Source organism: Parasteatoda tepidariorum, chromosome 4, assembly GCF_043381705.1.
Source record: "Parasteatoda tepidariorum isolate YZ-2023 chromosome 4, CAS_Ptep_4.0, whole genome shotgun sequence".
Classification (NCBI taxonomy): Eukaryota; Metazoa; Arthropoda; class Arachnida; order Araneae; family Theridiidae; genus Parasteatoda; species Parasteatoda tepidariorum.
In genome coordinates, this window is record NC_092207.1 from 59151458 (window position 1) to 59177881 (window position 26424).

The following is a 26424-nucleotide window of genomic DNA, read 5'->3' on the forward strand; positions in this document are numbered from 1 at the left end:
CGTTAATTTTGTACCACAAAACTAAATTGGTTACTAGGAAAACTGAAAATTTTTAGCTGTGATGTTTTTTCTGAAAGCAAATGCAAACTTAATGATTTATGATTGCAAATATGACTATGTTATGTTGAGTCATATAAAACTCTTATTTTAAATAAAATAAAAAAATGTAAAATTTTTGTTCTTATTTTTTTAAAGTCTAAAATTAGTTCTTTTATAATCTTCAAAAAAGTTTTTTTTTATAAAAAATTAATGATGAACACCAGAAAATCAACCACTAACTTTAATCAACTACTGAGAGTTGAAACATAAAATTTTAAGACAATTAAATAAAACATGTTAGATTTGTGGATTTAAGATAAACATGTATCCTAAAAAAAATAGCAAATATTCTGAAAAATTGCCCTACTGCTTTAAGTGATTTGGTCCTAGATCCATATTTTGTAAACAACTGAAACATTTGTAAACCATTCCTCATTAGATAAAAAAGAGTTAAAAATTACACCCCTTTTTATGGGGCGTAGCGTTTTTAAAAAGTGCTTAAAGGTGCTTGTTTTCGATTTTCGTTTTTTAAAACCTCTTAAAGGTGCTTTTTTCATGGGGTGTTTTTAAAAAGTGATTAATTTACCCTTTTCGAAAATGAGATTTTTTTTTCTTTACTGTGTCAATTTTTGTTGTGTACTATGCAAAAGTGTGGTTTTCACATTGTTCTATTCTACCTTTTCACAATTCATTCAACCACTATCCATTTTGGCGTACCGTCAGTACGTAACGTATGAAAGCGCCAATCATGTTACATGTTTGATGAAATACTTGGGAGTGACTACTGAACTGGGTTCGGTGAGATTCTTGCACTCTCGTGTGCAACTCTGCTGCATTTTGCAAGATATTCTCAATTTCAGGCTTCATTTTCCGTCCTCTGAAGTTGAACCGAAAAATCTCTCAATCTTTTTATTGCGGCCAATATAATCAAGAAAAGCATTCTTTGTCAGAAACTAGTTATTTAATCATGATCATGTAAAGTCTTTGAAAATTATTTCTAATTTTCTTATTGTACTTTAATACTAATGCTTTAATGCTAATGTAATGCTTAAAAAGTACTTTAAAGATGCTTATTTTTTGTTGAGACATTTGGCTACGTACCCTGCCTTTAATAACTTTGATTTTTTAAAAAAAAATCTTTTTTAAGAAAAATATCTATACAATAATTAATTAAAATATCTATACAATAATAATTAGTTAAATGAAATAATAAGTCTTTTATTATTGCCAAAATTTGTACTAATTTTTTTATATTAAATCAAAGTTTTTGAATAAAAAGAGACATTTGAAGATGTTCAAAATTGATTAAAATAGTATGTCTTGTTATACTTCAAATTTTAATCCCCCCCTAACATGTATTGAACCTTTGACACACTTATGCATTAGAATGAAAAGCAAAAATAGCTTAGGATATACGTTTAATACATTTATTTATGAACTAGAATTATTTTATGAAAAGTGGAAAACCCAACAATGGATTCCCATTCATTGCGGTTTATGTGGAAAGGCAGATTAACTCCCTCCCCCCCAAAAAGGAACCTTTCCAACTTCTCCCTCTCCTGTATTACTTTCTATTTATATGAAATTTATTTTGTAATGTGCAATATGCTCTCTTCTATCCTGTAATTCAAGAAAATATTTTTAAATCTCCTACAATACAATATTTGAAAATACCATCTGTATTTTCAAATAGAAAAATAATTTGTTTTATCTGTTTGTTATATGTATTACTAAAACAGGGTTGTCACAGTCGTCTAAAATGCAACTACTTTCAGCATGAGGCGACTATGGCAACTTTTTTTTTGTCTGAAAAGGCTAAAAAAGCAACTATTTTCAGAAAAGGAGACTATTGGGAGACTTTTCTGTACTCCTAGCTATTTTTTTTAAAGCATAAATTGGGTTGAAGATCTGCAGCCAGCGAGAGCTTCTGAACACACGAAGTTTTTTTTTTTTAAAAATAATAAAAAATTATGAAAATTTTGAATTGCAGATTGGAGTCATCAATTTTTAATTCGTTCAATTTGCATAGATTCTATTGTAAGTCTATTTAGTTTTTCGATCTCCTTTTCAATGGTTATTACTACGAAATTCCGCATAAATTAAGAAAACCCCCAATTTTTCATAAGATATTGCGATGCGTGAATTTCGAATTTGAGTACTTCACAATATGTGTGTGCATGTATATATATATATTTTCTAAATCAATTATTGATAAAAGGGCAAATTTAAGAAAAAGTATGTTTTTTTAAAGGAAAAAGTATTTTTTTGAATGTAATCTAGTAAATAAAAGTATTTAATTTTCTGCAAATATACTAATTTTTTTGATATAAAAATTTAGTGCTGAAACACTAACGTTTTTACAAAAATTATCATATTCGCCAACAACTTGACAAAATGGATCACGGTATATGACAATTAAGTAATTTAATAAAATTTTAGTCATATTTTTGATGAATTTTTGTTCTTATTTAGGTAACTATTTTCATAGTTTTCGGCAACTATTTTCATGCTTTAGGCTACTAAAAGCAACTATTTTGTTCGTTTTTTTGTGGCACTCCTGTTTAAATGTATGTATGCCATTTTAAATAAAAAACAAAAAGACAGCAAAGTTTATGATAGTTTATTAATTTTTAAATTCGACATGGACGGAGTTTCAGCACAATATAATCAATAGCTTAGTCTGAGTAGCATCAGATTTCTTACAAAATGAATGTGATTTGCTCTACAAAAATATTTTGAAACTGTTGTCCCCAAAGTTAAAATATTTCAAATGAAGCGTTATATCAGTTTAAACAAAACATTTATATTTATTTATTTGCAACCTTCTTAAATTCATTTTCTTCACTATCAAAGAAATAGTGAGGAAAAAAGTTATTCGTAATTGTCCAGAGAGCGCAAATGAAAACTTTTTGAAATGTTTGTTTTTCATTAACGCTCTTCTAAATCTCTTCAGCTTTTTCTGTGAGAATTATTATGTTATGTAACGTAGTTTCTTGTGGCTTTTTAATGGATTAGATGATATGTATCATATAAATTTAGATACAATAAGTAAATTTTAGAATTCTTCGTCATAAATTTTTTTTTTTTGAAAAGAAAAGCTTTAAATTTTTTTTATTAAGAATATGACATAAAAGCCAAATCATTTAATTAATTTTTTTGAAATTTGTAGGATGTTGGGAAACACAGACATTTATTGTTATTTTAAATGTAATGTTGTCAAACAAATTACGATTTTTTTAAAATTGATATTCATGTTTATAATATTTTATTTATTTAGAGACATTACACTAATATGAATTCTACTCTATGCTCTGCATTGGAAAGTGTTCGAATGATAAGTTTATTGTTCTAAATTAACACTATTAACAGAAAGCAGATTTATATTTTTCACTATATTTTTGGGTGGAAGAAAATATTTTTATTTATTTATCATAATCTGAAATATCCGACGTCTAAAATGTTTTTTCAAAATAGTAGGGGTGATAGAGAACCTGTCCACTTTGAGAAACAAAATGTAGAAAAGTAGTCTGAAGTCGAAACGCCTCTAAGGTCGGATTAGATCCACTAGGATCTTTCTTTTTTTCTCTGAGCAGAGGAAATCTTTTGACGGGCAGCACACACAGGGAGCAAGAAATATGTGGTATGCCTGTAAACTTTGCTGAAGGTTTCGTGATCGTTATTGGCCTAACATTTCAATTTTACTTTTTTCACTTTCATTTTTTAAAAACGCGAGATTTACTTTGCATTATTCTCAGTTTAATATAATTCTTTCAGCATGCTAATTTGATCAATGCCTCAACAGTACCTGCAGTTTTTTCAAGTTCAAAAAAAACCATTGAATTCGAGGATTCTTAACAACTTGGTAAGAGTTAAAAATTATCTTGTTTAATACTCGTTCTGGTGAATAGATGACAGTAAAACGGTATATACCTTGAAAAAACGTACTGTGCAATAAAATAGTTAACATTTCCACCGATAGAGCACGTTTTTATGTATGAAATGGGACGTTAATGTAATCTGGAGTGGTTTAAAAACACAGTAGTCATTGCACCAAGCCATAACAGAAGATAGAAAGAACTCAAAAAATATGATTATCAAATCCGAAGAGACTCTTGACTGAAACAGCTTACGAATGACACGTCACGTTGTTGCAAAAGAGCTCTTTTTTTAATTTTTTTATAACGCTTTTGAACTCGCTTGTGACACATTTCGAACACGTGTTTGACGAAAATAGAATGCACATTGAGCTTATGCTGTGAGTTTAAAAAGCTCAGTGCTCCCACGAAAGCATGTCATGCGTTTGGAGGGGGCTCTCTCCCACCCTCTTGAGTTCCCTCCCATTTTATGAGAATCATAAAATGGGAGGGGACTAAAGCACCCCAAGTTCCGCGGTACCCAGAAAATATTTACGTCTCCAATTTGTGCTTCTTTCCACGCCCATCTTTTCCACGACTGGTGGTCAAAGTATGATCTACATGTTTCTCGTAACGAATATAACAAGTTTCATATTCATCCATTAACCAGAACGAATTCTGTGTTGGTTAAATAGGGTAACACAATCACACCCATAAACTTTTACTAACTATCACTCCTTTGTTGTACTTATCTAGGATTAAATGCTATCATTGACTGATTGCAACGTTTAGTAGCCATCATGTGGATTAAAGTTAAAAAGTTAGTTTAAGCAGGAATCCCACGTCATTAGGTGTCTTCACGGTATTTTGTTCTGCATATTATTTCATCGCAATATTGTAGCGCGTAATAAATAAATCGTGTCAGCACTAGTAATAAATAATTTATAATAAGCTTAAAATTTAACGACCGAATTGTTCTGGAATGTACAATAAAAGTTCTCAAAAGTACTCCATTTTGTCTCCGTTAGAAGTTTTCAAAGCGTCTTGAGAATTTACATTCTTGTATTCGAGTCTGTGAATTCTTTGCTTGAAGTTGTTTTGTGATGCTATGAACTCTGCAAAGAATCGAGCCAGGCGAGTTTGTAGTACTTCCATAGTATTATCCAATCTCTCTATTTTTTCCTTCATAGTTTCTTCTGCAATCTCAGCAGCTTTGATATCGGCTTCGTCCAGCAAACCATCTTTCATTAAAATTTGCTTTCCCCTCTCTATCAATAACTTTTGGGCTTCTGGATATTCTTCTAAAACCTTAAAAAACAAAAAATCACTTAAAACTTGTTTTAATTCGTTGAGACAAGTATTTACTATTCCGCAGTCTCATAGAAGACGCGAACTGTATCTCATTAAGCGAAATGTGCATAAGCTAAGCTTTTTGTTTTTTCTTCTCTTTTTCCTTTCACGATGTCATTTATTTTAAAAGAACCAGAGGGAAAAACCTTTCCTTGGACACCCTCAGCCATTCCAAAGTTTACCCTTTTTAGGTGGCTTGGTCTGAACTTTCACTGGTAAATTTTATATAATCAATATCGATTAATGAACTTTCGTATAATTCTTTAAAATAAATTTTTTTTGAACTTATGTCTAATTATAACAGGGTTCCACAGAGTTTAAAGGGAATTTGCTTTTGCCAAAAAAACTCATAGACGTGTCACGGAATAGTACAATCCTATTTGCTGTGTGTGTGTGTTATAAAGTCTAAAATTATTGAAAAATAATTGGCTAGCAAAAGCATGAATAAAAGTAAAAATATTAAAAAAATAACGGGCTAGCAAGAGCATGAACAAAATAAACTAAACTCATAAAGTGATGAATAAAAAAAGAAAAGAAAAAAAAGAAAAGGCAAGCGATAAAATTAGAAGACAATTTTCAGAACAGAGTTGTTGGTTTTTAAGAGATTAGTTTTGTTTTGGAATTTGAGTTTTCTTATAACCCGTTACGGGTTTTTCTAGTTTGTTTTACAAGATTATAGCTATCCCGTTACGGGTACTTCATATTTGTTACTGTTTGTGTTGTTTGTGAATAAAAGTTTTTTTTCTTCATGAAAAACAGAACTCTTATTTATATAGCTTGATACGTTACAGTGTATATTAAATGTGCAATTAGTGCAATTTAAATGCAAATTAATTATATCTTTTTATGTAACTCAAAGACAATCAGCCTTTATTGAACTCAAATATCCAATTTCGTTCTCACAAAAAATGCTTATACTTGCTGGAATTCTAAGTATGCATTTAAGAGGGAATACTAAACAAGTAATTTCACTCCTTAAATAAATATGCGTCAAGTATTCTGAAATTCACGTAAAAGTAAACTAGGTTCACTGAAAATCAATAATTCCAAATCTTAAACATCTTAACAAACATTTCAAGCAGACATTTAATGATTTATGCATTTGGATGATACGCAAAAGAGGGATTAATAATTTTACGTTTATAAAGTATTTATTTTGTAATTCCTTTAATTTAAATCTGGACATTATACTTTTGTTTTATAAATTAATTATTATTTTTTCAAAAACATTTTAATATTTTTATATTATGTGAAAAATTAATTCTATTTAAAGTAACATTTATTTATTTATTATTTCATTAGCTATAAATATTGAAGTCGATTTTAAGTTGAAGTAGTTTTACTAGGTTCATTGTTATGATAAAAAAAGATAATAGTTCGCATAAAAAGAAAAGGAACATAAAGGAAAATGTGTTTTGCTTGAGGCTGTTTGAACTCTTTTGCTAAAACAGCATACATACAAAATTTATCCTTCAATTTTTTTTTATTATCCCATTAAAATAAATATCGACTGAAGAAAATGGATTTGTAAGTTTTATTGCTGCAGCTCAAATTCATCGTAACTTGGAAATCTGAGGCATTGCATTTTATATTATGCACAATTTAAAATATCGTGTCTTGGAATTAATAAAAAAGGTTGAATTAAAAAAAATTATTTGGTTGAATGACTAGAAAATTGACAATTGTGGTAAATCTTGGCAATTTAATGGTACCTCATTTGGTGTAATTTTTTTTTTCCTTTCATTTTCCTTTTAACTCTCAACTTCTGCAAAACAGAGCTAGCTTATAAAATAAAATTTAATAGAGATTAATGAATTTTCTGACATCTCTAGTAATAAAGGATGAATGTGCATGGTTTCAAACAAGAAGTGAGAAAAATTTGCGAAAAAAAAACCCGCTGTAGAGTGCAATAACTTTCGAAAACGTAGGGATTTTGAAAAAACACTCCGTCTCAAGTGCCAAAATAAAACAGGCCTTTTTAGCTTGTCATATTGCAATGTCCTAGTCATCATTTTTTAGGGCTGCAGATTGATCTGAGTGATGTTTAACAGTTAATGTTTCTCAAACTAATTAATGATAAAAATGTTTCTTCAACCAGGGCTCGAAAAATCGCCCGTCCTCGGCGGTCAAAAATTTCTAGCGGCCAACGAATTTCTCGAATCAGACGTCCGCGCGGACGGCCATTTTCCCGTTAATGTTCGTGACACACTTTCAATTTTTGTTATCTTACAAGAGTCTAGCGCCTCACTTCTAAAATGACCCTCTAATCTAGAAATCCCGTACAGCAACATACTGCGCATGGTGGATTGATGTTTTTTCCGTCTGGGAGTACTGCAGCAGTTGAAAGGGACTTTTCAGCAATGAACTTACAAAAAACACATTACGTAAGCGTTAAACGCAATTATGGACATTCATCTAAATCAGGGTTTCTTAACCTGTGGTTCATGAACCCCTAAGGGGTCCATGAGTTACAATTTGGGGATCCACTGACTACTAATTTTTAAAACGTTTGAAAGCCTACCCAGTGCTTGTAAAGCGAGCTATGGCAGCTATAATTCCGTTTGCTACAGTGTATGTTTGCGAAGCGGGATTTTCCACAATTGTGACAATAAAAACATAACATCGAAATACCTCGATTGAATGTTGAACATGATATGCACGTTGCTTTGTCGAAAACGATCCCCCAATGTAATTTATTAATTAAGGAAAAGCAGCAGCAACCTTCACATTAAAAATTTTAATTTCAAAAATTTTGTATACTATTAAAATAATAAAATTAAATGTTTTCTAATAATTGATGTTTTTTGCAATTATTTTTTTCTCAGGGGGGAGGTCCGTGACTTCTAAATTTTTTTTAAAACGGGTCCATTATATCAAAAAGGTTAAGGAACACTGATATAAAAGGGAAACCCCTTTCAGATTTCTGTGCAGAAGCCTCTGTAAATCATAGGCTTGATTGTAGAACTGGCAAACGTCATATTTGATTCATTTAAAAAACGCAGTACCCTCGGATAAATTGACATTCCAGATAACTTGACCTTTGTCATTTAAATTATTTCATAAAAGAAATAAATTATTTCATAAAAGAAATAAATTACTTCATAAAAGAAATAAATTATTTCATAAAAGAAATACTAGGTTTTATTAGTAGTAACCTAGTATTTCTTTTATTACTGTATAATGTAATCCTAGTAGCTACTAATTCATTGTGTAATTTATATAAATGTTTGTAACAAATAAGAAAAAATGATATTTTTATTTATTTAGAAGTGGCTGGTTAGTTTCAAAGGAGGACGGGTACATAATTGGACAAGCAGTCCTCGGGGACGGGTAAAATTTCTGACTTTTTTCGAGCCCTGTCTTCAACCGTTCTTCCAGTACATTTACCACGCATACTCGTAATTTCACGTTGCCATGGTGTCATAGTATTCGTGTAGTAAAATAAAATACAACATAAAATTGAACACCGATTGACTTACGATTTTAATTTAGAGATAATTTCCATGTAATTTTTGCGTAAATGATACAAGTAAAGTACTTTCTTTTCTTACGTAGTAAGAAATAAAGTTCAAATTAATCAATCAATTGGTATTAATTAACACTACGCCACGTAAATTGAAAGGCATATACTGTATTGTAACAATTAAAAATAATTTCTTTTTATAAAACTTGTTTTAAGAACAAGAAAAAACTTTCTAAAAAAAAAGATTTACTTTGCTAGAAGTTATTTATAAGATTGACCCAGGATTGAAAATTTAAGTAAAGGGGCTCAGAAAATGACATTACTGATCTCGTCTTCTGCACACGTTCAGTCTAGTTTTATCACAATTATAACCGATGCACTAACACTTTAGTAAAATATAATAATTTTTTTTCTTATTTCAGTTACCGAGGACCATTTCTTATGTTTCTAGCTTAACAGTAAATATCAAAAGGTAACAATAAACAAAATAGACAAGTAAATTCAGAAAGTTTCGAAATGCTAGTTTATGAAATCTTCCTCATTTTTCATACAAGTTAATTTTACTAGAGCTTAACCTACTTGACAGAAAAACAAAGGCAACAATTATTAAATTTGCCATAAACACTCAGTGTAAATTGTTTTTAAATGAATAGAACAGAAAGCTAGCAAGCATCACATATTCTCTTTAAAATAATAAAAAAGAAAAAGACTTTGAGGTTTAAATTGCAAGAGTGAGAAAAATTCATTTTTCTTTCGAATGGTTTAATTAAATTTTTGTAATGATTTCTAGAATGTGGGGCACAAACTGCTCTTCTGATGTTCAAATTTCAGGATCTTTGTGAATGGTTACACAATCTCTAATTTTTGTTGTTTAGTGTATTTAAAATTTTTTAATATAGCAAGGAAGTTTCTCTAATTGCTCATTTTTAGTGCACACTGTTACTCAGGTGCTAATTTAAATGCTACAGGTCATGAATGGGAAAACTGTGACAATAAAAAATAAATACAACTTGTTACAATTTCAATATTTCGAGAAGTACTTGTATATTTCTTTATTATGGCTTTCAGAAATGTTTTACTTATTTAAGATCAATTATTACAATTGATAACAGAATGTCTTCTGAAATAAAAAATCGACTGTATCTGGAAAAGATGTAGGCTGATCTATGGGCTGAAGATTTATAAAATCTAGGTTTCATTCTAGAAAAACAATCTTGTCAGGCCAGTCCTGACATATGCGTCTAAAGCTTAGACAATGACAAAACTGGAGGAAAATTGTACGCAATATCTATTGGTGTAAATGAAAGTAATAATTGGAGAAGGAGATTTAACTTTAAACTGTACAAGATTTAGAAACAACCAGATATTATTAAAAACTTAAAAATAAATAGAATGACTTGGATGGCCCACTTGATTAGAATGAGTGATGAAAATACAATAGAAAAAGACCCACTGGAACAAGAATGCGATTAAGGCCACGGTTAAGATGAACTGACTCAGTGGAGCGTGATTTTCTTGCAATTAATGAAAAGAATTGGAGATCAAAGTTAAATCGGAAATCGGCATTGGCCCATACTGAGCTGTCTGGATAACCATGATAATTATGATGGCTTTCAGAAATCACGAAAAGAATATTTTCAAAAATAGAATGTGAATATTATAAGAATGTGTAAAAAATACCTCCCATAAATCTTCTTTAGAGAGACAAAACAAATCAGAGTATCCAACGCTTCTGACATTCGCTGTTCGACGATTGCCAGTCTTTACACCAGAGATGTTAAGTAAGCTGAGCTCTCCGAAAACGCTGCCGTCGCATAAAGTTGCAAATACCGTCTTACCATCATCACCAACCACCTGAAGTTTACCTCTTTTTACTATGTACATTTCTTTCCCAATATCACCTGTGTTAGACAAAATGAAAATCAACAACGTCGACAGGGATGACTCGAAATATACAGATTATTATTATTTTTTATAGAAAGAATGCATTCAAATATGAAGAGTTTAGGGGAATAAAATGATAAGCCACAAACATTTCATACATATTTTAAGCCCAAAGTTTCTTTAATTTTGCTTCCAGATAGATACATTACAAGTATTCCTAATTATTACTATATAGTACCACAATACAGATAAACACCTTGTTGCCTTCATAGGTATAGTTTTACACCGACATTTCAAATGTGGCTTATCATTATTTTGCCCTAAAAAAGCTCTCCATGTAGTAATCCTTTATTTCTTAGCAAGCAAGAGAAAATTTTGATTCGTCAGAGCCAATTTAGAAATGCTACCCGCAGAGTTATTTACCTTCTTCAGATAAGAGCAAATTTGACAACCCGAGATTCCCTAAATCAACTTTTTTTAAATTTAGTTTCTGTTAAATTATTTTTTTAATGTTTGATTCATTATTATTATTATTTGTTTTTGTTTTTTTCATATCCTAGTCAACTTTTATCAACATTTTAATACCTTATTCTACTTTATTCTTATTATTATTGTACTGATCAATTTTGACGCTATAACCACAACTGGGTTTTGTGCTTTAAATTCTTCATTCAAACCTATCTAATTCAGTTGCATTGAGCATTTTAATAGCAAAACGGGTAAAAAAGCTTCGCAAATAAAGCATGACACTCGTATTACGATTCCTTCATTTCGCCTTCATTTTCTTCAAAACGTCAGTAGCAATTTTTAAAGTATATTTTCTAATAAATTGGCTTTTATGCTAATTTTTTTACTTAGTCTCAAAGAGTAATCAAGGGAAGATAATAGGTATAAAATATTTTATGCCGCAAATAATTATTACTAACTGATGTTGGAATATTTTTCTTGAGAGCTCGTTAAGTATTTATGTTTCTCATGTAAATATTATTAAAATCAAATTACTATTTCACAAATTTGGACATAAAATATGTAAAACATTTATTTAATGATGAAAATTTTATTACACTATGAATCTGAAATTTTGCTATGAATTTCAACTATAGCGTCCCCTGGTAAGTTTATTTTGAAAACAAACTATTTGAAATAATAAAAACATCGGTTATGATAACCTCTAAAGTAAAGTAAAGTCACGTAATGAAATGATTTCGATGCACAATTCGGAAAGCTTCTCATGAAGATGTTTAAAATATTTAGTATTCCCTTTTTTGAAAAGCAGTCCTATTGTTGAAATTTGATAAAAGTCCAAATTATTGCTTCGAAATAATTTTAGCGTTGATTAAAATTTTTGACTTAATTGTTATTTAATCTTCTGAACATTTTTCGTACTGCTTTAACATCCATTTTTCATACGGGTTTAAGAGAAGTCAGGAACTAAGAAATCAATATCAATCTACACTACGCAATTGCGCACAAAGCCATCTAACGATGCAATGAAAACAGTTAAAATACTTTCTATATCTCTTTCAAAGTGACTTTACGATATTAAATGAAATAAAAAACTTTTTTGGAAGATCAAATCATCGAAATAAAGATTGATTATATATAATTGATCATGATGCTCATGATAGCGGGCAACACATGATAGTTAAGATTTACAACAACCAAGTTGTTTTCCAGATGAATTTCTGTAGGAAGTATAACTATTTCAGAATGAAGTAACAGTTTTTTTTAAAGTTTTAATTTCAATTACCGGTGATTCTTCATTATTTAGAGATGAATAGAAAAAAGTTTTAAAAAGCGTAACTAGAAAAAAAAATAATCACGTGATTTCACTTTACGTTGACTTGTTCGAACTTGACCAAAGAGGAGGAAATAAGAGGCACCTCTTGCATAAAATATTTAATATTTCCTACCTGATTAGTTACGATACATACAAAAGGTTTTCAGAAATGATCGACCATTTGAAAATATAAGGAAAGAAAAACAGAAAATTACGATTTATCATAATTTACGCTGAAATTTTGAAAAAAATGTTTTTCACGTTTTCATGAAAAAATGTTTTTCATGTTTTTCACGTTTCAAAAATGCTTTGACGACAGTATTTAGACGGTGGTTATTCTGAAAACATGGTTTTACATCTTTTCTCATTTAGTAAAGCCATCTGTTGGTGTACTTTGTTATAAATTTTGAAACTTTGTAAGTATTTCACAGCAAACTGTACGTATCTATCACACACATTTTTTTAATTGATAAGTTGGTCGGTTATTTTTGAGACAATTACATTTAAAACAACAGAACTGACCTTTTCGGCATATGTAGTCACCAGGGCTAAACACCTGCAATCTCAGTCTCAAGACAAGCTGAACAAGCAAACCAGGTTCGCAATCTTGGAATATTCTAACTTGTTTCAATGTGTCAAGATGGACGTGGATTGCTATTTCAGCTTTGAGTTTGTCCGGCAAGGTTGAAGTGACAGCATTTTCATCTAAAGACTGCTTGTTGGTCCAAAGGTAATCGAACCACTTGATGACTCGGTTTTCCAAGTCCTCACCCACTTTTCGAAATTCCAGATACTGCTTCACGTTGTCCATTCTACTCTGAAATTCTGCTCTGGCTGCATTCATGTTGGTAATCATGCTTCCGATGTTCCCAACAATTGTAGCAAAAATAAGAACTCCGACCAAGAAATCAATCACGACAAATAAGTATTCAATATCTTGTTCAGGTACAGGCACTTCACCAATTGTAGTCAAGGTTAATGTTGACCAGTAGAAACTGTATATATACTGATGTCGAAGGGAGCCATATTTAGGATCCGATACATTCTTGTATACCTGCCATACATAGAATATTATAGATCTATAATACAATATAAATTATACACCAAATGCGTGTTTATACATTTAAGCATAAAAGAACCGTAATTTCATACTTGATTTTCATTGTGGGAAATAGTGACGAGACCTTGATTAATTAAATTAAATAATATTAAATATAGAAAAATATTTTCGTTTTAAAATTTGCTTTAAAATTTAAAAACTTTTAAATCAGAAATGATGAAAAAAATTGCTTCGAAGGTAAAATTAATAGTAATATTTTATAATAATGCGCATGTATGCTTTATCTTACATTATTAATTTAAATGTTCTTTGTATAGGAAAATATTAAACTCAAAGAAAAGTAAGAGATAATTAAAACAACTTATCACGAGAGAAAGCAGTGGAATTATTAAAATTAATATCCAGTCATTTGATATTGCAGTTGAAAAGTTGTGGCCATGCAAAATTCATCTTAGAATATCCAACTTTCTTACCTCTGAAAAGGCAAATAAAAGTATTGCTAACCGATAAAAGGAACGCACTTTATATTAATTAAAGAGCTTGGTGCAGCACATTGATAAGACGCAATTTTTCCAATGAGCACTATTCAACAAAAAACTCTTGCTTACTATTGTTTCCAGACATGTACTATACACTGTTTCGGATAGCAGCGCAATACACAGTAAACCTTACAGTACACCTTACTGTCTACCTGGAAATTATAGTATTGTAAAGAAAAAGAACTCTCCTACATCATTTGGAAATGTCACTTATCGTTATGATTCCCCAAGCATATCAGTGTCAAAAATTATGCTAATAACTAAAATAGGTTAGAAATCATTGATTGATATTGGATTTTGATATCAAAAATTTGAGAAAGTTCTGATATTGCAACAAATTATTGCATGCAATGTAAAATGCAAACACAAATTTATGTTTCCGACACTTGCTTACAAATGAAGCTTAGTTGAGGAATAAAGACTGCAAAAGTTAAAATATATTATCCACTTTTTTTGATAACATCATTAAGCTCTAGCTATTAATAGAACAGCGAACGTTCTAAATATCTTGTATTCGTCATCCAATGAACGTCAATGAAAAGGGGAATTTAAACCAATCAAATTAGTTACTTTGAACCAAATAATTTCAACAAATTATAATTAAGTGAAAGAGAGAGTTTACAATTCGTATGAATACAGTGATTTGTTCTCACTCACTTTAGTACTATTCAGGAATGAATTCTTGGTTCAAATTTGTTTAGCAAGGCAGTTTTCGAAATTTACTTCTGAATTGCATACATATATATATATATATCCGCAAAAAGGAGTACTTTCTAATATTGTATCGATATAGCCAAAGCAAAATATATTAATACAATAGTGTGAAGAGCACTAAAAAAAAATTGAAACTAAATAGAACATATTAAGTAAAAAATGTATCGCGTAAAAAACAGAAAATAAAATGTAAGGAAAAAAAAAAAACAAAACACAAACCGAAATCTATAAAGCAAGTAGCGAATTCAAATTAGCTTAAGTGAACTACATACATGAAACTTTCCAGAATAATTTAAAATATTTTCGTAATAAGATTGCTAGATTACAAAATATGAAAACAGAAGCTCAAAGTAAGCTAAAAGCGTAAATAGAGGATTTTTTGCTTCATGGAGCGCTCTCACTGCAATACTGAAGCACGTTTGATACGTTAGTTACCAAGGATTGGTCCGAAAATGGATGTGTGCAAGGTAATAATATTATACTGTATAATTTAAAGAGTTTTATAATTGATAAAGTTGATATTTAATTATACAATTTTAATGATTTTAGAAAATTAACATTCATTAAAAAAAAGAGAAATAAAGAGACATGATTTGAACGTTTTGTAATGATTTTTAGTCACAAAATTGGATTTGCACTTAATAAAAGTATTAATTAACAGAGAAGTTTTTGGTAAGTTTATTAATAATAACATACAATAAACTCAATGATTTTATATAAAATATAATTACTTTCCACACGTCACAGTTTCGCATCCATTATTTTTTTAATAAATTAAATCAAAAGAGTTTGTCTATTTGTTGTATAAATAAACATTACTACATATTCTTTTTATTCCATTCATTTGATTAAAAATTGTACTCAAATAGATGTTTGAAGAGACATATGAATTCCAAGTAATTAGTTGACTTATATCTAAATTAAAATCACTTCTTTTTTCGTAAAAATCAACAAAGCAAATATTTTCCTCTTTTTTAATATCCAAAAAATTAAAATTAATATTATCATCATGATTACGAAGCAAGATTAATTCTTCGGGGTAAATATTATTTAATAAAATTGTATAATCTTGAATATTAAAGATAATTAAATCATCAATAAATCTAAAAACAAATTTAATATTAAGAGTATAATTTTTTTCATAATAGTGCAAAAATAAGTTAGCTAAGAGAGATGAAAAATTAGATCCTTGTGGTATTCCATCAGTTTGAATAAAAATGTCTTTCTCATTGTAAAGTGTTAGTTCTCACTTCATAATCAAATAACCCATTACTTCATTTTAAATTTCCTTCCGTTTCATCCTTAAATTAAGGTTTCTGACGGCAAAATTTGTTTAAATTACTAGCATTAAATGTAATTTTATGTCCATAAAATTATCATTACCATAAAGTACAAGACTGCGCATAGATACTTTTTCGTAAAATATATGGCTACTGTCCATAAATACTGTTCTTAAAAGTTATCTTCAGTTCGGGACTTGACGATGTTTGATACTCAGACGATTTATTTGTAGATTCAAGTCAAACGTGGTGCAATGCAAATGTCGTAGGTGCATTTGTCGTAGAGCAAAAGAGTTGCGTGCTTTTTGTCCGTGGTTGCTAATGTAGACGAAATGCAAGATAAATGTTCTTTGGCGTTGTCTGGGCTTGAGCACCAAATCTATATGCCAGTAGTTTGAGGCTATAACCATTATGAAAAACATTATCATTTCTGAATTGAGTTAGCTTTACGTAACACCGTATAAATAACCGGTGAACTCTACTAATTTTATTGAAACGCGTTACAATTACGGGCTCTGTTTTTTTTCTCTCTCCAAAGAACTGGGCTGGCTTCATAAACTAATGGTAAATTTTACTAATTTAACTGAACTTCATTAGAATTACGAGAAAGGTTTTTGTTCTTAAACATGCCGTATAAAATAATGGCCGAACCTTCGAATTTTGGAGAAATTTCTTAGAATGCTTAGCAGTTATTACTGCTGCTGGCAGTTGAAATTAAAATACAAACCCAAGAGTCTGTACCAAATCCAATGGCGTAACTCATTGCAAAGAAGAAGCAGGCATTCCAGTGAATGATAACTAAGATATAAAAAATAAGTTTTCCTATACGAAATGCATATGGGAAGTTTGTTCTGGTTTCGGTTCTGTCGAAAAACTCCAACATTCTTGGAAACCTGAAGAGTCGATTGAGACGCACGATGACAGAGCAGGGAACTTGGTGATCACATCCTGTACCCGTTACAATGTACAGTAGGTCAGTCGGGATGACGCTTATGAGATCTAGTTTGAAAGGGAGAGAAGACGTATAGTTTTTTAAAAGTTTCTTTCTGTCACGAACTAAGAGACCTTGTTCTAAATATCCTGTAAAAAGAAAACCATTTTTAAAATTATAATACAACATTAAAAAAATTTTTTTAATTTTTTTTTAATAAATGATATTTGTTCAAAAATGCATTTCATATTACAGTTTACAGCTCTTCACACATTTTTAAAAGAAGCAAACGAAGCTCAAATTTTATTTTTATTGTTATTTAAGTCTTGCTGTTATGTACTTTGTAATTGGAGTTTTCCATTTCTGGCTATTAATTTAACTTTAAATCTAACATCATCTGAGTCAGCCCAACGATTTTTAAGATGAAAGGGACGTTATAAAATTTTTAAAATTTAAAAAGAGTGATTCTTTTTTAAAGGCACAAGAAGAACGATACATGTTTTGTCATAATAAAATGCAAAGCACTGTGTTAATATGGTGATGTAGTTGAAAAGCAATTCAAAAGCTCTTTGCTATTGTCACCAGGTCCCACAGTGGACTGATAGTAAGACACGAGCATCACTGATAGTGGTCAATAAGCGGGTAGTTGACCTCTTGGATCTGTCTTATTCATTAAACAGTTCTGCTGTGAAGTGCTCGACGACAGGCTACCAAGTCACGGGGCTTATCCGTACTGCGGATGATCAAAATTGTGATTGCATGTTTTCTGATCATATCCAGCAATGTTTCTCAGACCTTTTGAGAAGTTTTAGTGCAACGTAAATAAAGTACTATTATAATTGTCACTAGCTTTTTTAAAATGAGTCAGTCAATGAATTAATGTTTTTACAGTGAGCCAATGGGAGATATCTTCAGCATTCTCTTTTTAGCCCGAATTACTTGAGGTTTGCTACAATCCACCTATGTGCCTTTAGGCACATTAGAAAGGCTTGAAGTGTTACCCAATCAGCATAAATTCTAGATTAACAGCAGTGAGCCTGTTTTTATGTCATAAAGTGTTTTTGGGGGAAATATCACTGTAAAATCTAAAATTATACTTGTAAAAAAAAGCAAATGGACTGTGTTTGTCAAAGTGTCATAGCAGCTTACTATGTGCAAAAAAAGTAAAAAATAAAGCTATATTTAAAACTTACAGAAGGCCGATAGACATTTTTCTAGACATTAATAAAGCTGTATTATTGTATTATTGTCCTTTGTATTATTTTCAGCTTACATCTAGTTTACAGGACAAAATCCATATGATAATTCACTAAATTTAATTATATGAATATTAATTACAATAATTTATTAAAGATTTATTCTTAATATCCGTCTCCATTTCATTTAAAAAAAACAGAAGCTTGTCCTTTTTGTGGTTGGTTTGGTATAGTGGAAGAGCTGTTGATGGCTTCAACTTCATGTGGTAGTCCATGAATCGCTTGACTAGCATCACTTGCCAAGTTAGGTAAGTATCTGTACTGAATTTAAGGACAACAGTTAAGTTTTTAACAGAAGTTTCTAAGCTTCTAACCCAATTATATGATCGTTTTAACCCAGTTAAAATTAATGACGATTCTAATGCTTTTAATCAAAAGTTTGACTTTTCTTAGACAATATTTGATTTGAAAAAACTTTATTTCTGTAATGCCTATTTGGATTGGCCACTTTTTCAAGGTATTACATTTGGTTTAGAAAAATAAAGTTAAAAAATGAAGCACCGTAGTATCTAGGCTCACTGCAGCCAGCCTAAAAGTGTCCGAATGTTTAAGAAATACTGGGAACTTTTTTTGATTAGCTTGGCTAAATGACAGAAGTGCTTGGAAAAGAGCTGGATTTTTCGAATTGATATGCGAAGTACGCATATGATTAACGCTAGAACTACTGCTTGAATGATGGTTGTTCGAGATGATTTTTTATATATTGCGTTAAGTATATTATTTGAGGCTATTTACTGAATTTATATACCATACCATACTATAGATTAATGTACCATAACCATACTATAGATGTTTAAATGTTTGAATAAGTTTTAGATTTGTTTTTAACACCGTCAGTACAAGAATTATAAACTGTGAAAAGGTTTTTATAAGTTTATTTTAGAAATATTTGGATCCAAATAGTTGTTATAGAAGATTCTTTTTTAAATTTTATTGAGAATTTTTCATTTGTTTGTTATAAAATGTATGCATTCATTTCTAAAAATGTTGTTATACATGTATTGATCATTTTGTATTCGAGATTAATTTTATTTGTTTTTATAGAAATGAAATAAAGTAATAGCCTTATTTCTGCAGTTTTAAATTATCATTTAAATGTTAAATCATATATGATATAATGACACTCACCAGTTCGACAATGTACGATAATATCCATTAAATATATAGTATCACAGAGGTAATCCATGAAATACCAAAGATGTGGACAGAGATTTTGCAGCTCCCAGAATACACTTCGGCCTACAATGATAATGATGTTATAAAGAACTGCTACAGATATAACTGCAAGCCATCGATAATAGAGATGCGCTGCTGGATCTAGCACTAGAGATCTGGCCAACCTTCAATAAAAATACAATATTAGTTTCATTTCTACTCTACGTACAGAGAGTATTTAAAGGAAAAAAAAATAACGAAATACTTAAGAAATTTGAAAAAATGTAAAATATAGAAAATGCCATTTTTATATCACATTTTTTTAGTATTGTTCCCAGAAATGTATACTTTAATTTTTTTCGGAATTTCTTCAAGATGGCAGTAAAACACTCAGAAATATTTCATTGCTTACATGGAAATCGGGGTGTTTTCCAATAAAAACGCTCTTATGAGATTCCTGTACCAGGGGGAAAAACCTTTTATGGTAAATATTTTCAACTACTTTAGTAATAAAAGTGTAATGGATAGAAAGAAGCAAACTCAAATAAAGCTCGCTTTTTTCTATCCATTGAAAAAATTATATTAGATGCATAAAAATTAGATCCATAGAGTTTCTTTTTTCTTTTTCAGAATGTCAAAATGCTAACAAATAATGGAAGGATTACTTCCAAACTGCGATATCTTAAGCAGACCTGCCATCATTTGTTTGCCTTTTGGTATTTTGAATGAAAATAAATTTAGCATTTAGCTGGCCAGGTGGCCGAGCGGTTAGCGTACCTGACTGCGAAGCCATAGGCTGCGGGTTCGAATCCCGCTCTGGGCATGGATGTTTCTCCCTCTTTCTTTGTGTTGTCTTCTGTTGTGTGTGTGTATGATGTGTGAATGTGGCCCACCCTATAAATGGGTTTGTGGCAGTGTGGCGTGGGCAATGTTGCTCGCCTCCGTGACTTTGGTTCACAGGTGCCCACTGGCCAACGCGAAATGAGCAACAATTCCGGCATAGTATAGGCAAAGAATCAAATTCAGTGCCTGTCATTGGAAAAAAAAAATTAGCATTTGAAATCTCATGGTTTTATATTTGGTATATTTGAGCTCAATTTTTTTTCTCCATCTTTCAAATTTTAAATGACTACATTAAGAGAAAAAATATGGTCAAAATTAACTATGGTTATGCGTTAATTCAACGCCCGCCTTTCATCGTACACAATCTGTCGAGGGACAATCCACCCTGAACACAATTCACCGCAGTGATAATTCATCGTGAGCACAACTCACCGCAAAAGCAATTCCTCGTAGGCATCATTCGTCGCTAGCACAGCTCATAGTGGGCAAAATTCATCGTGAGCGCAATTCATCTTAGGCACAATTCGTCTTGGCAAAAATTCTTCTTGGACACAGTTCGTCGCTACGAAAATTTCAATTGGGCACAAATCGTAGTGGGAGCAACTTATTGTAACGACAATTCGTAGCGGGTAAAGCTCGTCGTAGCAATAATACGTCATGAGTACAATTTCTTGAGGTTTTGATGGAAAATTGCATCGAAAAATGTACCTTACATTTTCAAATAGTTCCATATAGAGATGAAAAAAAAATTGTGTAATAACCAAAGAAAAAGAAAAGAAAAGAAGAGAAAAAAAGGGAAGAAATGGGACTAACTTGAATAACTTTTAATTTAATGATCGGATTTTCACTTTCCAAGACTCAATCTTAATGTTTCGAAAGGGGGACTTCAATAATGAGATATTTTAAATTACGAAATCAGACGCGAAAAAGCACTTTTTCTGAAAAAAAAAAACAAATCTTTTTACGTCTACGTTTTTCGTACGTTTTGCGTACTTCGCTATATTTCGTGAACTTTTTAAATGAATTAATACATCTTTGCCCACAATTTTAAAATTCGTTTGTCCAAAGATAATTCCATGAAAAAAATGATTTTTACTAAATCATTATTACTTTTCTATAATTTTACTATTTTTAATATTAACCACTTATTAATTATGAATAAGGCATACAATATTTCACATCAAGATATAAAATTTCAAAGAATGCAAGCTTACATGGCAAAGTACAAAATTTGAACAAAATAGGTGGAATAGTTTCTGAGAAAATGAATTTTGAAATTAAGACGTTTTAAAGATATTTTTATTCAGAGAAAGTACTTTTTTTGTGTCTGATTTTTAGCTTAAAGTATCGTCTGCACTAATTAATTAGCATATTTGAGGTTAACCTATTGAACCATTCAGATTGCGTTCTAGCACGTGTAGATACCATCATTAGATCAAAAAATATGCAGGGTGGTGCATAAGTACATGTCAAAAGAAGTATTTTCTATACACTTTTATATTTTGAATTATTAATTTCATTGGCAGTCTCATTCGTTTCAACGCGAAAAAATGCATGCCACTTATGTCACATAGATGCCACTTATTTGAATTGCAAGACTAGGGTCTATTTACTGTAATATTCCGTACTCATGAGTCTTACAAATTCACTCATAACACTCATTCACTCACAATTCACTCATTTGAAAGTTCTAAGATTAGAAGAGAAATACGTGTCCTAAATGAGAGAGAGAGTCGTTTTAATATTATAGAGCTTAATAAAAAAAGATGAGAGTGCAACATTCTGAATTAAATAAGAAAATGAGTTAATTTCATGAAAATAATAATTCAAAAGCAAAATAATCTTTTTTTTTGGGTTGCGTAATTTTTGAGGAGAAATAATGTTTCAACTTAATCAATTTCACAGAACAAAGCTCACAGTAAAATCATTTAAGTTACATATATTTTTAAAAAATATTGATATTTAATAACTAAATAATTAGAGTAATTTGCATTTTAGTAAACTTTCTCACTAGGGATAAAACTGAAATTTAAATGAAACATTTTTATATTTTATTCAACAATACAAAAGTCCTTGAAAAAAGGATGTACATTTAAAAAATGCACATATTTATTCTTAAGACTTCTCTTAATACCTCTATAAAAATACTGCTACATAATTCTCTTCTTTTAAAACAATTTACATTTACAAAGCAATTTAGACCACTTAACCCAAGGTAAATATGTCCAAAAAAATGCTTGATAAAAAGAGTTTATACATCAATGGACCATTGATTAATCATTATTATCCATCTTTGTTAGCAGTTGAGTGTTGACATAAATGGCGTATTTCGTTGCTCCAATTTATTTTGGCGTGTCCAGTTCTTAAATCGCGATGAAAAGAGATTCTAATGTCTTCCTGATGAGGGTTATCCAAGCACACACCCTTCTAATGTAAACTTTCAGAGTCACCAAGTTGAATCGATGTTAATTTACGCACCATTATTCTTAGAGAAGTGGACTTAGGAAAGGTGGTGATACTTCACAATTTGTCGTGAAGCGGAAGTTTGTTAGCTTTCATTTAAAACTCAACAATTTCGAAATGTAGAATCAGTGTAAGATAGTTGTGTATGATTTGATAGTGTATGGCTTACTAAGAAGTCTTTCTGGCCAAAACTTACTTTTGAATAGATAGTGTAACTTAAGCTTTCCATTTTTAAAAAATTTTTAACCTTCCTTTTTTTTATTCGAGAAAAATAAAGATTATTTCCAATTAATTGTTAAAGGAAAATATAGATATTTATATGTTATTTAATTATATATTTTCATATGTTATTAAATATTTTGATGAATGATGAATTTTTTGTACCTTCAAACTTTATTTTTAAGATTGAAAAAATAAAAGGGCATTTCACATAAAGTAATATTTTGTATAAGCAATATTATTTTATTAAAGAAGGGACAGTTATTCTGCTTTGAATAATAATGATGACGTTTTCGAAGATGTTGATAATTATTTATATAATTATCAACATCTTAATATTATATAATTAATAGATGTTGATAGTAAAGTAGGTAAAATTAGGTTATTATGGTTTTATTGTAGTTTTGAAAATCAATTTCAGATCCATGGGATTTTATTATTCATTAAGTGTATATAAGACATATAAATTTTGAAAATCACCAGCTTTTCTCATTAATTAAGAAATAATGTGTTTAATTTTCGTTCAAATCTTAATTTGAATGGAAAATACGGCTAGTTTAATTGCTTTCTCATATTAAATAACTAAATGATTTCAAAAGTTGTGAAGTTTCTCTTCTTCAACATTTAAAAAGTTATGTTTCAAAAATTATTTAGATTGAAATATATCTATATCTTTTACCTTATTTTGCTTTTAGAAAACTCGTATAGATTAAAAATAAAATTTTAAATTATACATATTTTAAAAATATTACAAAAAATTAAATAAAGTTTAGTTTAAATGTTATTAAAATTACTTTAATATTTTGATAGCATATGCTGAAACAAAATTAAAGCATAATTATTTTTTATTAAATAAGAAAACATTGAAGTATAGCATTTTTAGTTATATTAAAAAAATGAAAACGTAATTTTTAAAAACTTTTTTGAATTTAGTAAAAAAGGACACACAGGAAATTTTGTTAGCATTTTTGCTTTTCTTTGCAAGATGAAACAGAATAAAAAGTCATAACAATACAGATAACTTTAAAAAGGCCAAAAATATGTTTCATATTGCCCATAAGTATATTTAAAGCTAAAGTAATTTTTTTTATGGATTTCGGTCTTTTTATTATTGTAATTGGTTGTTTTCTGATCTTTCCTTTACACTAATACGATTATTTGTTAAAATTATGATTATTATTATTATTAATACGCAAATACATTTAACTACTTTAAGCAAAGTGCAAGAGGTTTTTATCTTATTTCGGGACAGATTTTCATTTTTATACATTTCATATCTTTGCAATTTGCAATGGCGTATTATTTGTGATTTTCTTTATTGATTGTCAAGTTTAATTTATTATTTTGTAGAACAAGTCTTTATTATTTTTGCCAAAATCATATTTTTTGTCTGGATGTAGAAATGATATATTTATTTTGCGAAGTGCCAAAAAACGTGTTATTTAACAATTTAGTAATATACTATTATGTTACAATTTCATTTAAATAATTTGTCAAAAGCAATTAATGGTACTTTTAATATAAATAGTTGAAATTGCAACTTTTCACTGCTGTAATTTTTAATGAAGGCCCGTAAATGGTTATTAACATATATGGAACAATTCGAAATAAATGTAGGCCTTGAAGCCTAGGAACATAATCAAAACGAAGATGACAGTAGAATTTCGGCTGTTTCTTTAAAAAATGGAACAAATTGACAAGAAAAAAGTGTCAGATTAGCATTTGAGACTTGAAAATGATAAAGAAGAAGCATCTTTCGTATTTCGTTGCAAAGTTTTACATGCATTATTGATCGCAAAGTTTAACGCAATTTACTCGAAACTAGTTTTCTCTTACTTGCTGTCTCTAATTAGGGCAGATTTCACCCGATTTGTTTGAAATTTTGATGCTTCAAAATCGATGTAGTTTTCGTTGCACATAGAGATTTTTAAATTGCGTTGACTGGTTTTGAGCAATCCACAAAAATTCAACTTATTTTTTGTATTTTTTTTGATTTTTTCTTAAAACACCGCTATTTTGAGAAAATTTAATTAAAAAAAAATCCCACATCCAGCGAAAACTACATTAATGTAATTAAAGAAATACTAAAGCAGTCACGTTTCTGATTACGCAGGGAAACAATTTTTTTCCCTTCTTTTCCATTGTATGAGATTTTTTAATAGATTTTAGATATTTTCGTATTGCTCATGAAAAGTACTGATATTGCAAAATGTAGATATTAAAGGAAATTATTAAGTCCTACATTTCAAAAAGAAAAAAAAAAGATATTAAGTACTAAACTCTAAAATATTTTAGAGCTATATTACGATCATTTACGGACAAAAGATGTTCCAGTTCAAATGCAAAACTACTGACCGTAAATTAATGTTTGGAGAAATTATCCTCACTTCAGGTTTTGATGTTCTTGTAGATCCAGGAGATTTGTTTGTCGAATCAAGGTGAACAGGAGAACGAAGCAAAATAATTTAGACGAAACTCCTATGTCTGATTGTCTGGCATGTGGCCAGAGGATTACCAGTAAATTAAATTATTAGAATTTTTCGAAATGTGAAATGGTCTCTCTAAATCTAGGTTATTGGCCGCGGAGCAATATTGAATAAATTTAGCTGAGGAAAACTCAAAGCTATCATTAGAAATGCAGGGTGATGAAAGATTGTTTAGTATCCTGATGTTGAAGTAGTTTTTCATGTTCCTAATATAAAAGCTTAGATGTACTTTCAATTTGACGTCACCAAATGAGGTGAACCAGGTTCAAATAGTAAACGACGGCTGGTAGATACGAATTCTGCTCCTGACTCACTCTGACTAAAATGCTGACGTAAATGTTGTTGCAGAATGATTCAGTGGTGAATGGGTGCATTAATTAAAGAAATCATATTTAATAACAACAAATTTAATAATAAAACAATAAAAAATGTATGATACGAAAAGGGGCTCTCCAATGAGCCAGCCAAATCAATCCATTGCCTGCCAAGTGTTTACAATTATATGTCAGTGAGTGATTACAACGCCCTCTTCTGGTCAGGCAGAAATTTGTAACACTCCCCACCTGAACTCTTTTGAGTTCACTTACCATATTTTTGCAAAACAAAATTTTCTTCAAAAACAATATTAATTGAAATATAAAATCAAAATTTATCTTTAGCAGAAATTTGCAATAATAATAATTAAATGAATGTTCAGTAATTAAGATAACGATATAAAACAAACAATTATAACATATGCATATAATCAAAATATATATATTTTACACATTGCAATAAACATTTTGTTTAAGGGTTAATTTCTAAATTACTTACAAGTTGAACTGAGCGTCTTATATCTCCTTTAGGGGTTTTTATCAAAAAAGAACGAATGTTCCCATCTTGTCCCTGATACACTTCCAAAATTCTTCCCAGCATCCACATATTTCTGGGATAACGCTCATCATTGATTAAAACAATATCATTTACCTTAAATGATGTTATCTTACCTGGTGGTGAAGAAATATAAGCAGATCTTAGATGAAGCAAATATTCCTTTCTCCGCCGATTCCAGAAATGATCCAAAAGTGTTTGTTGATATTTATACCTTTTAGTTAATGAATCTCTATTT

The 26424-nt window shown here is 29.9% G+C and overlaps 1 protein-coding gene across 1 annotated transcript in view; it reads right to left on the reverse strand.

Annotated features, from left to right (window-relative positions):
* Positions 1–2642: 2642 nt before the first annotated feature.
* Positions 2643–26424, reverse strand: part of LOC107441330 (cyclic nucleotide-gated channel alpha-3) — a 65601-nt gene continuing 41819 nt past the window's right edge. The window contains exons 4-8 of the mRNA XM_016054546.4: positions 19279–19490; positions 16691–17043; positions 12893–13424; positions 10387–10607; positions 2643–5201 (exon numbers count right to left, since the gene is read on the reverse strand). Coding sequence (XP_015910032.2) covers positions 4893–5201; positions 10387–10607; positions 12893–13424; positions 16691–17043; positions 19279–19490 — 1627 coding nt within the window. The 3' untranslated portion in view covers positions 2643–4892. The remainder of the gene's footprint in view (positions 5202–10386; positions 10608–12892; positions 13425–16690; positions 17044–19278; positions 19491–26424) is intronic.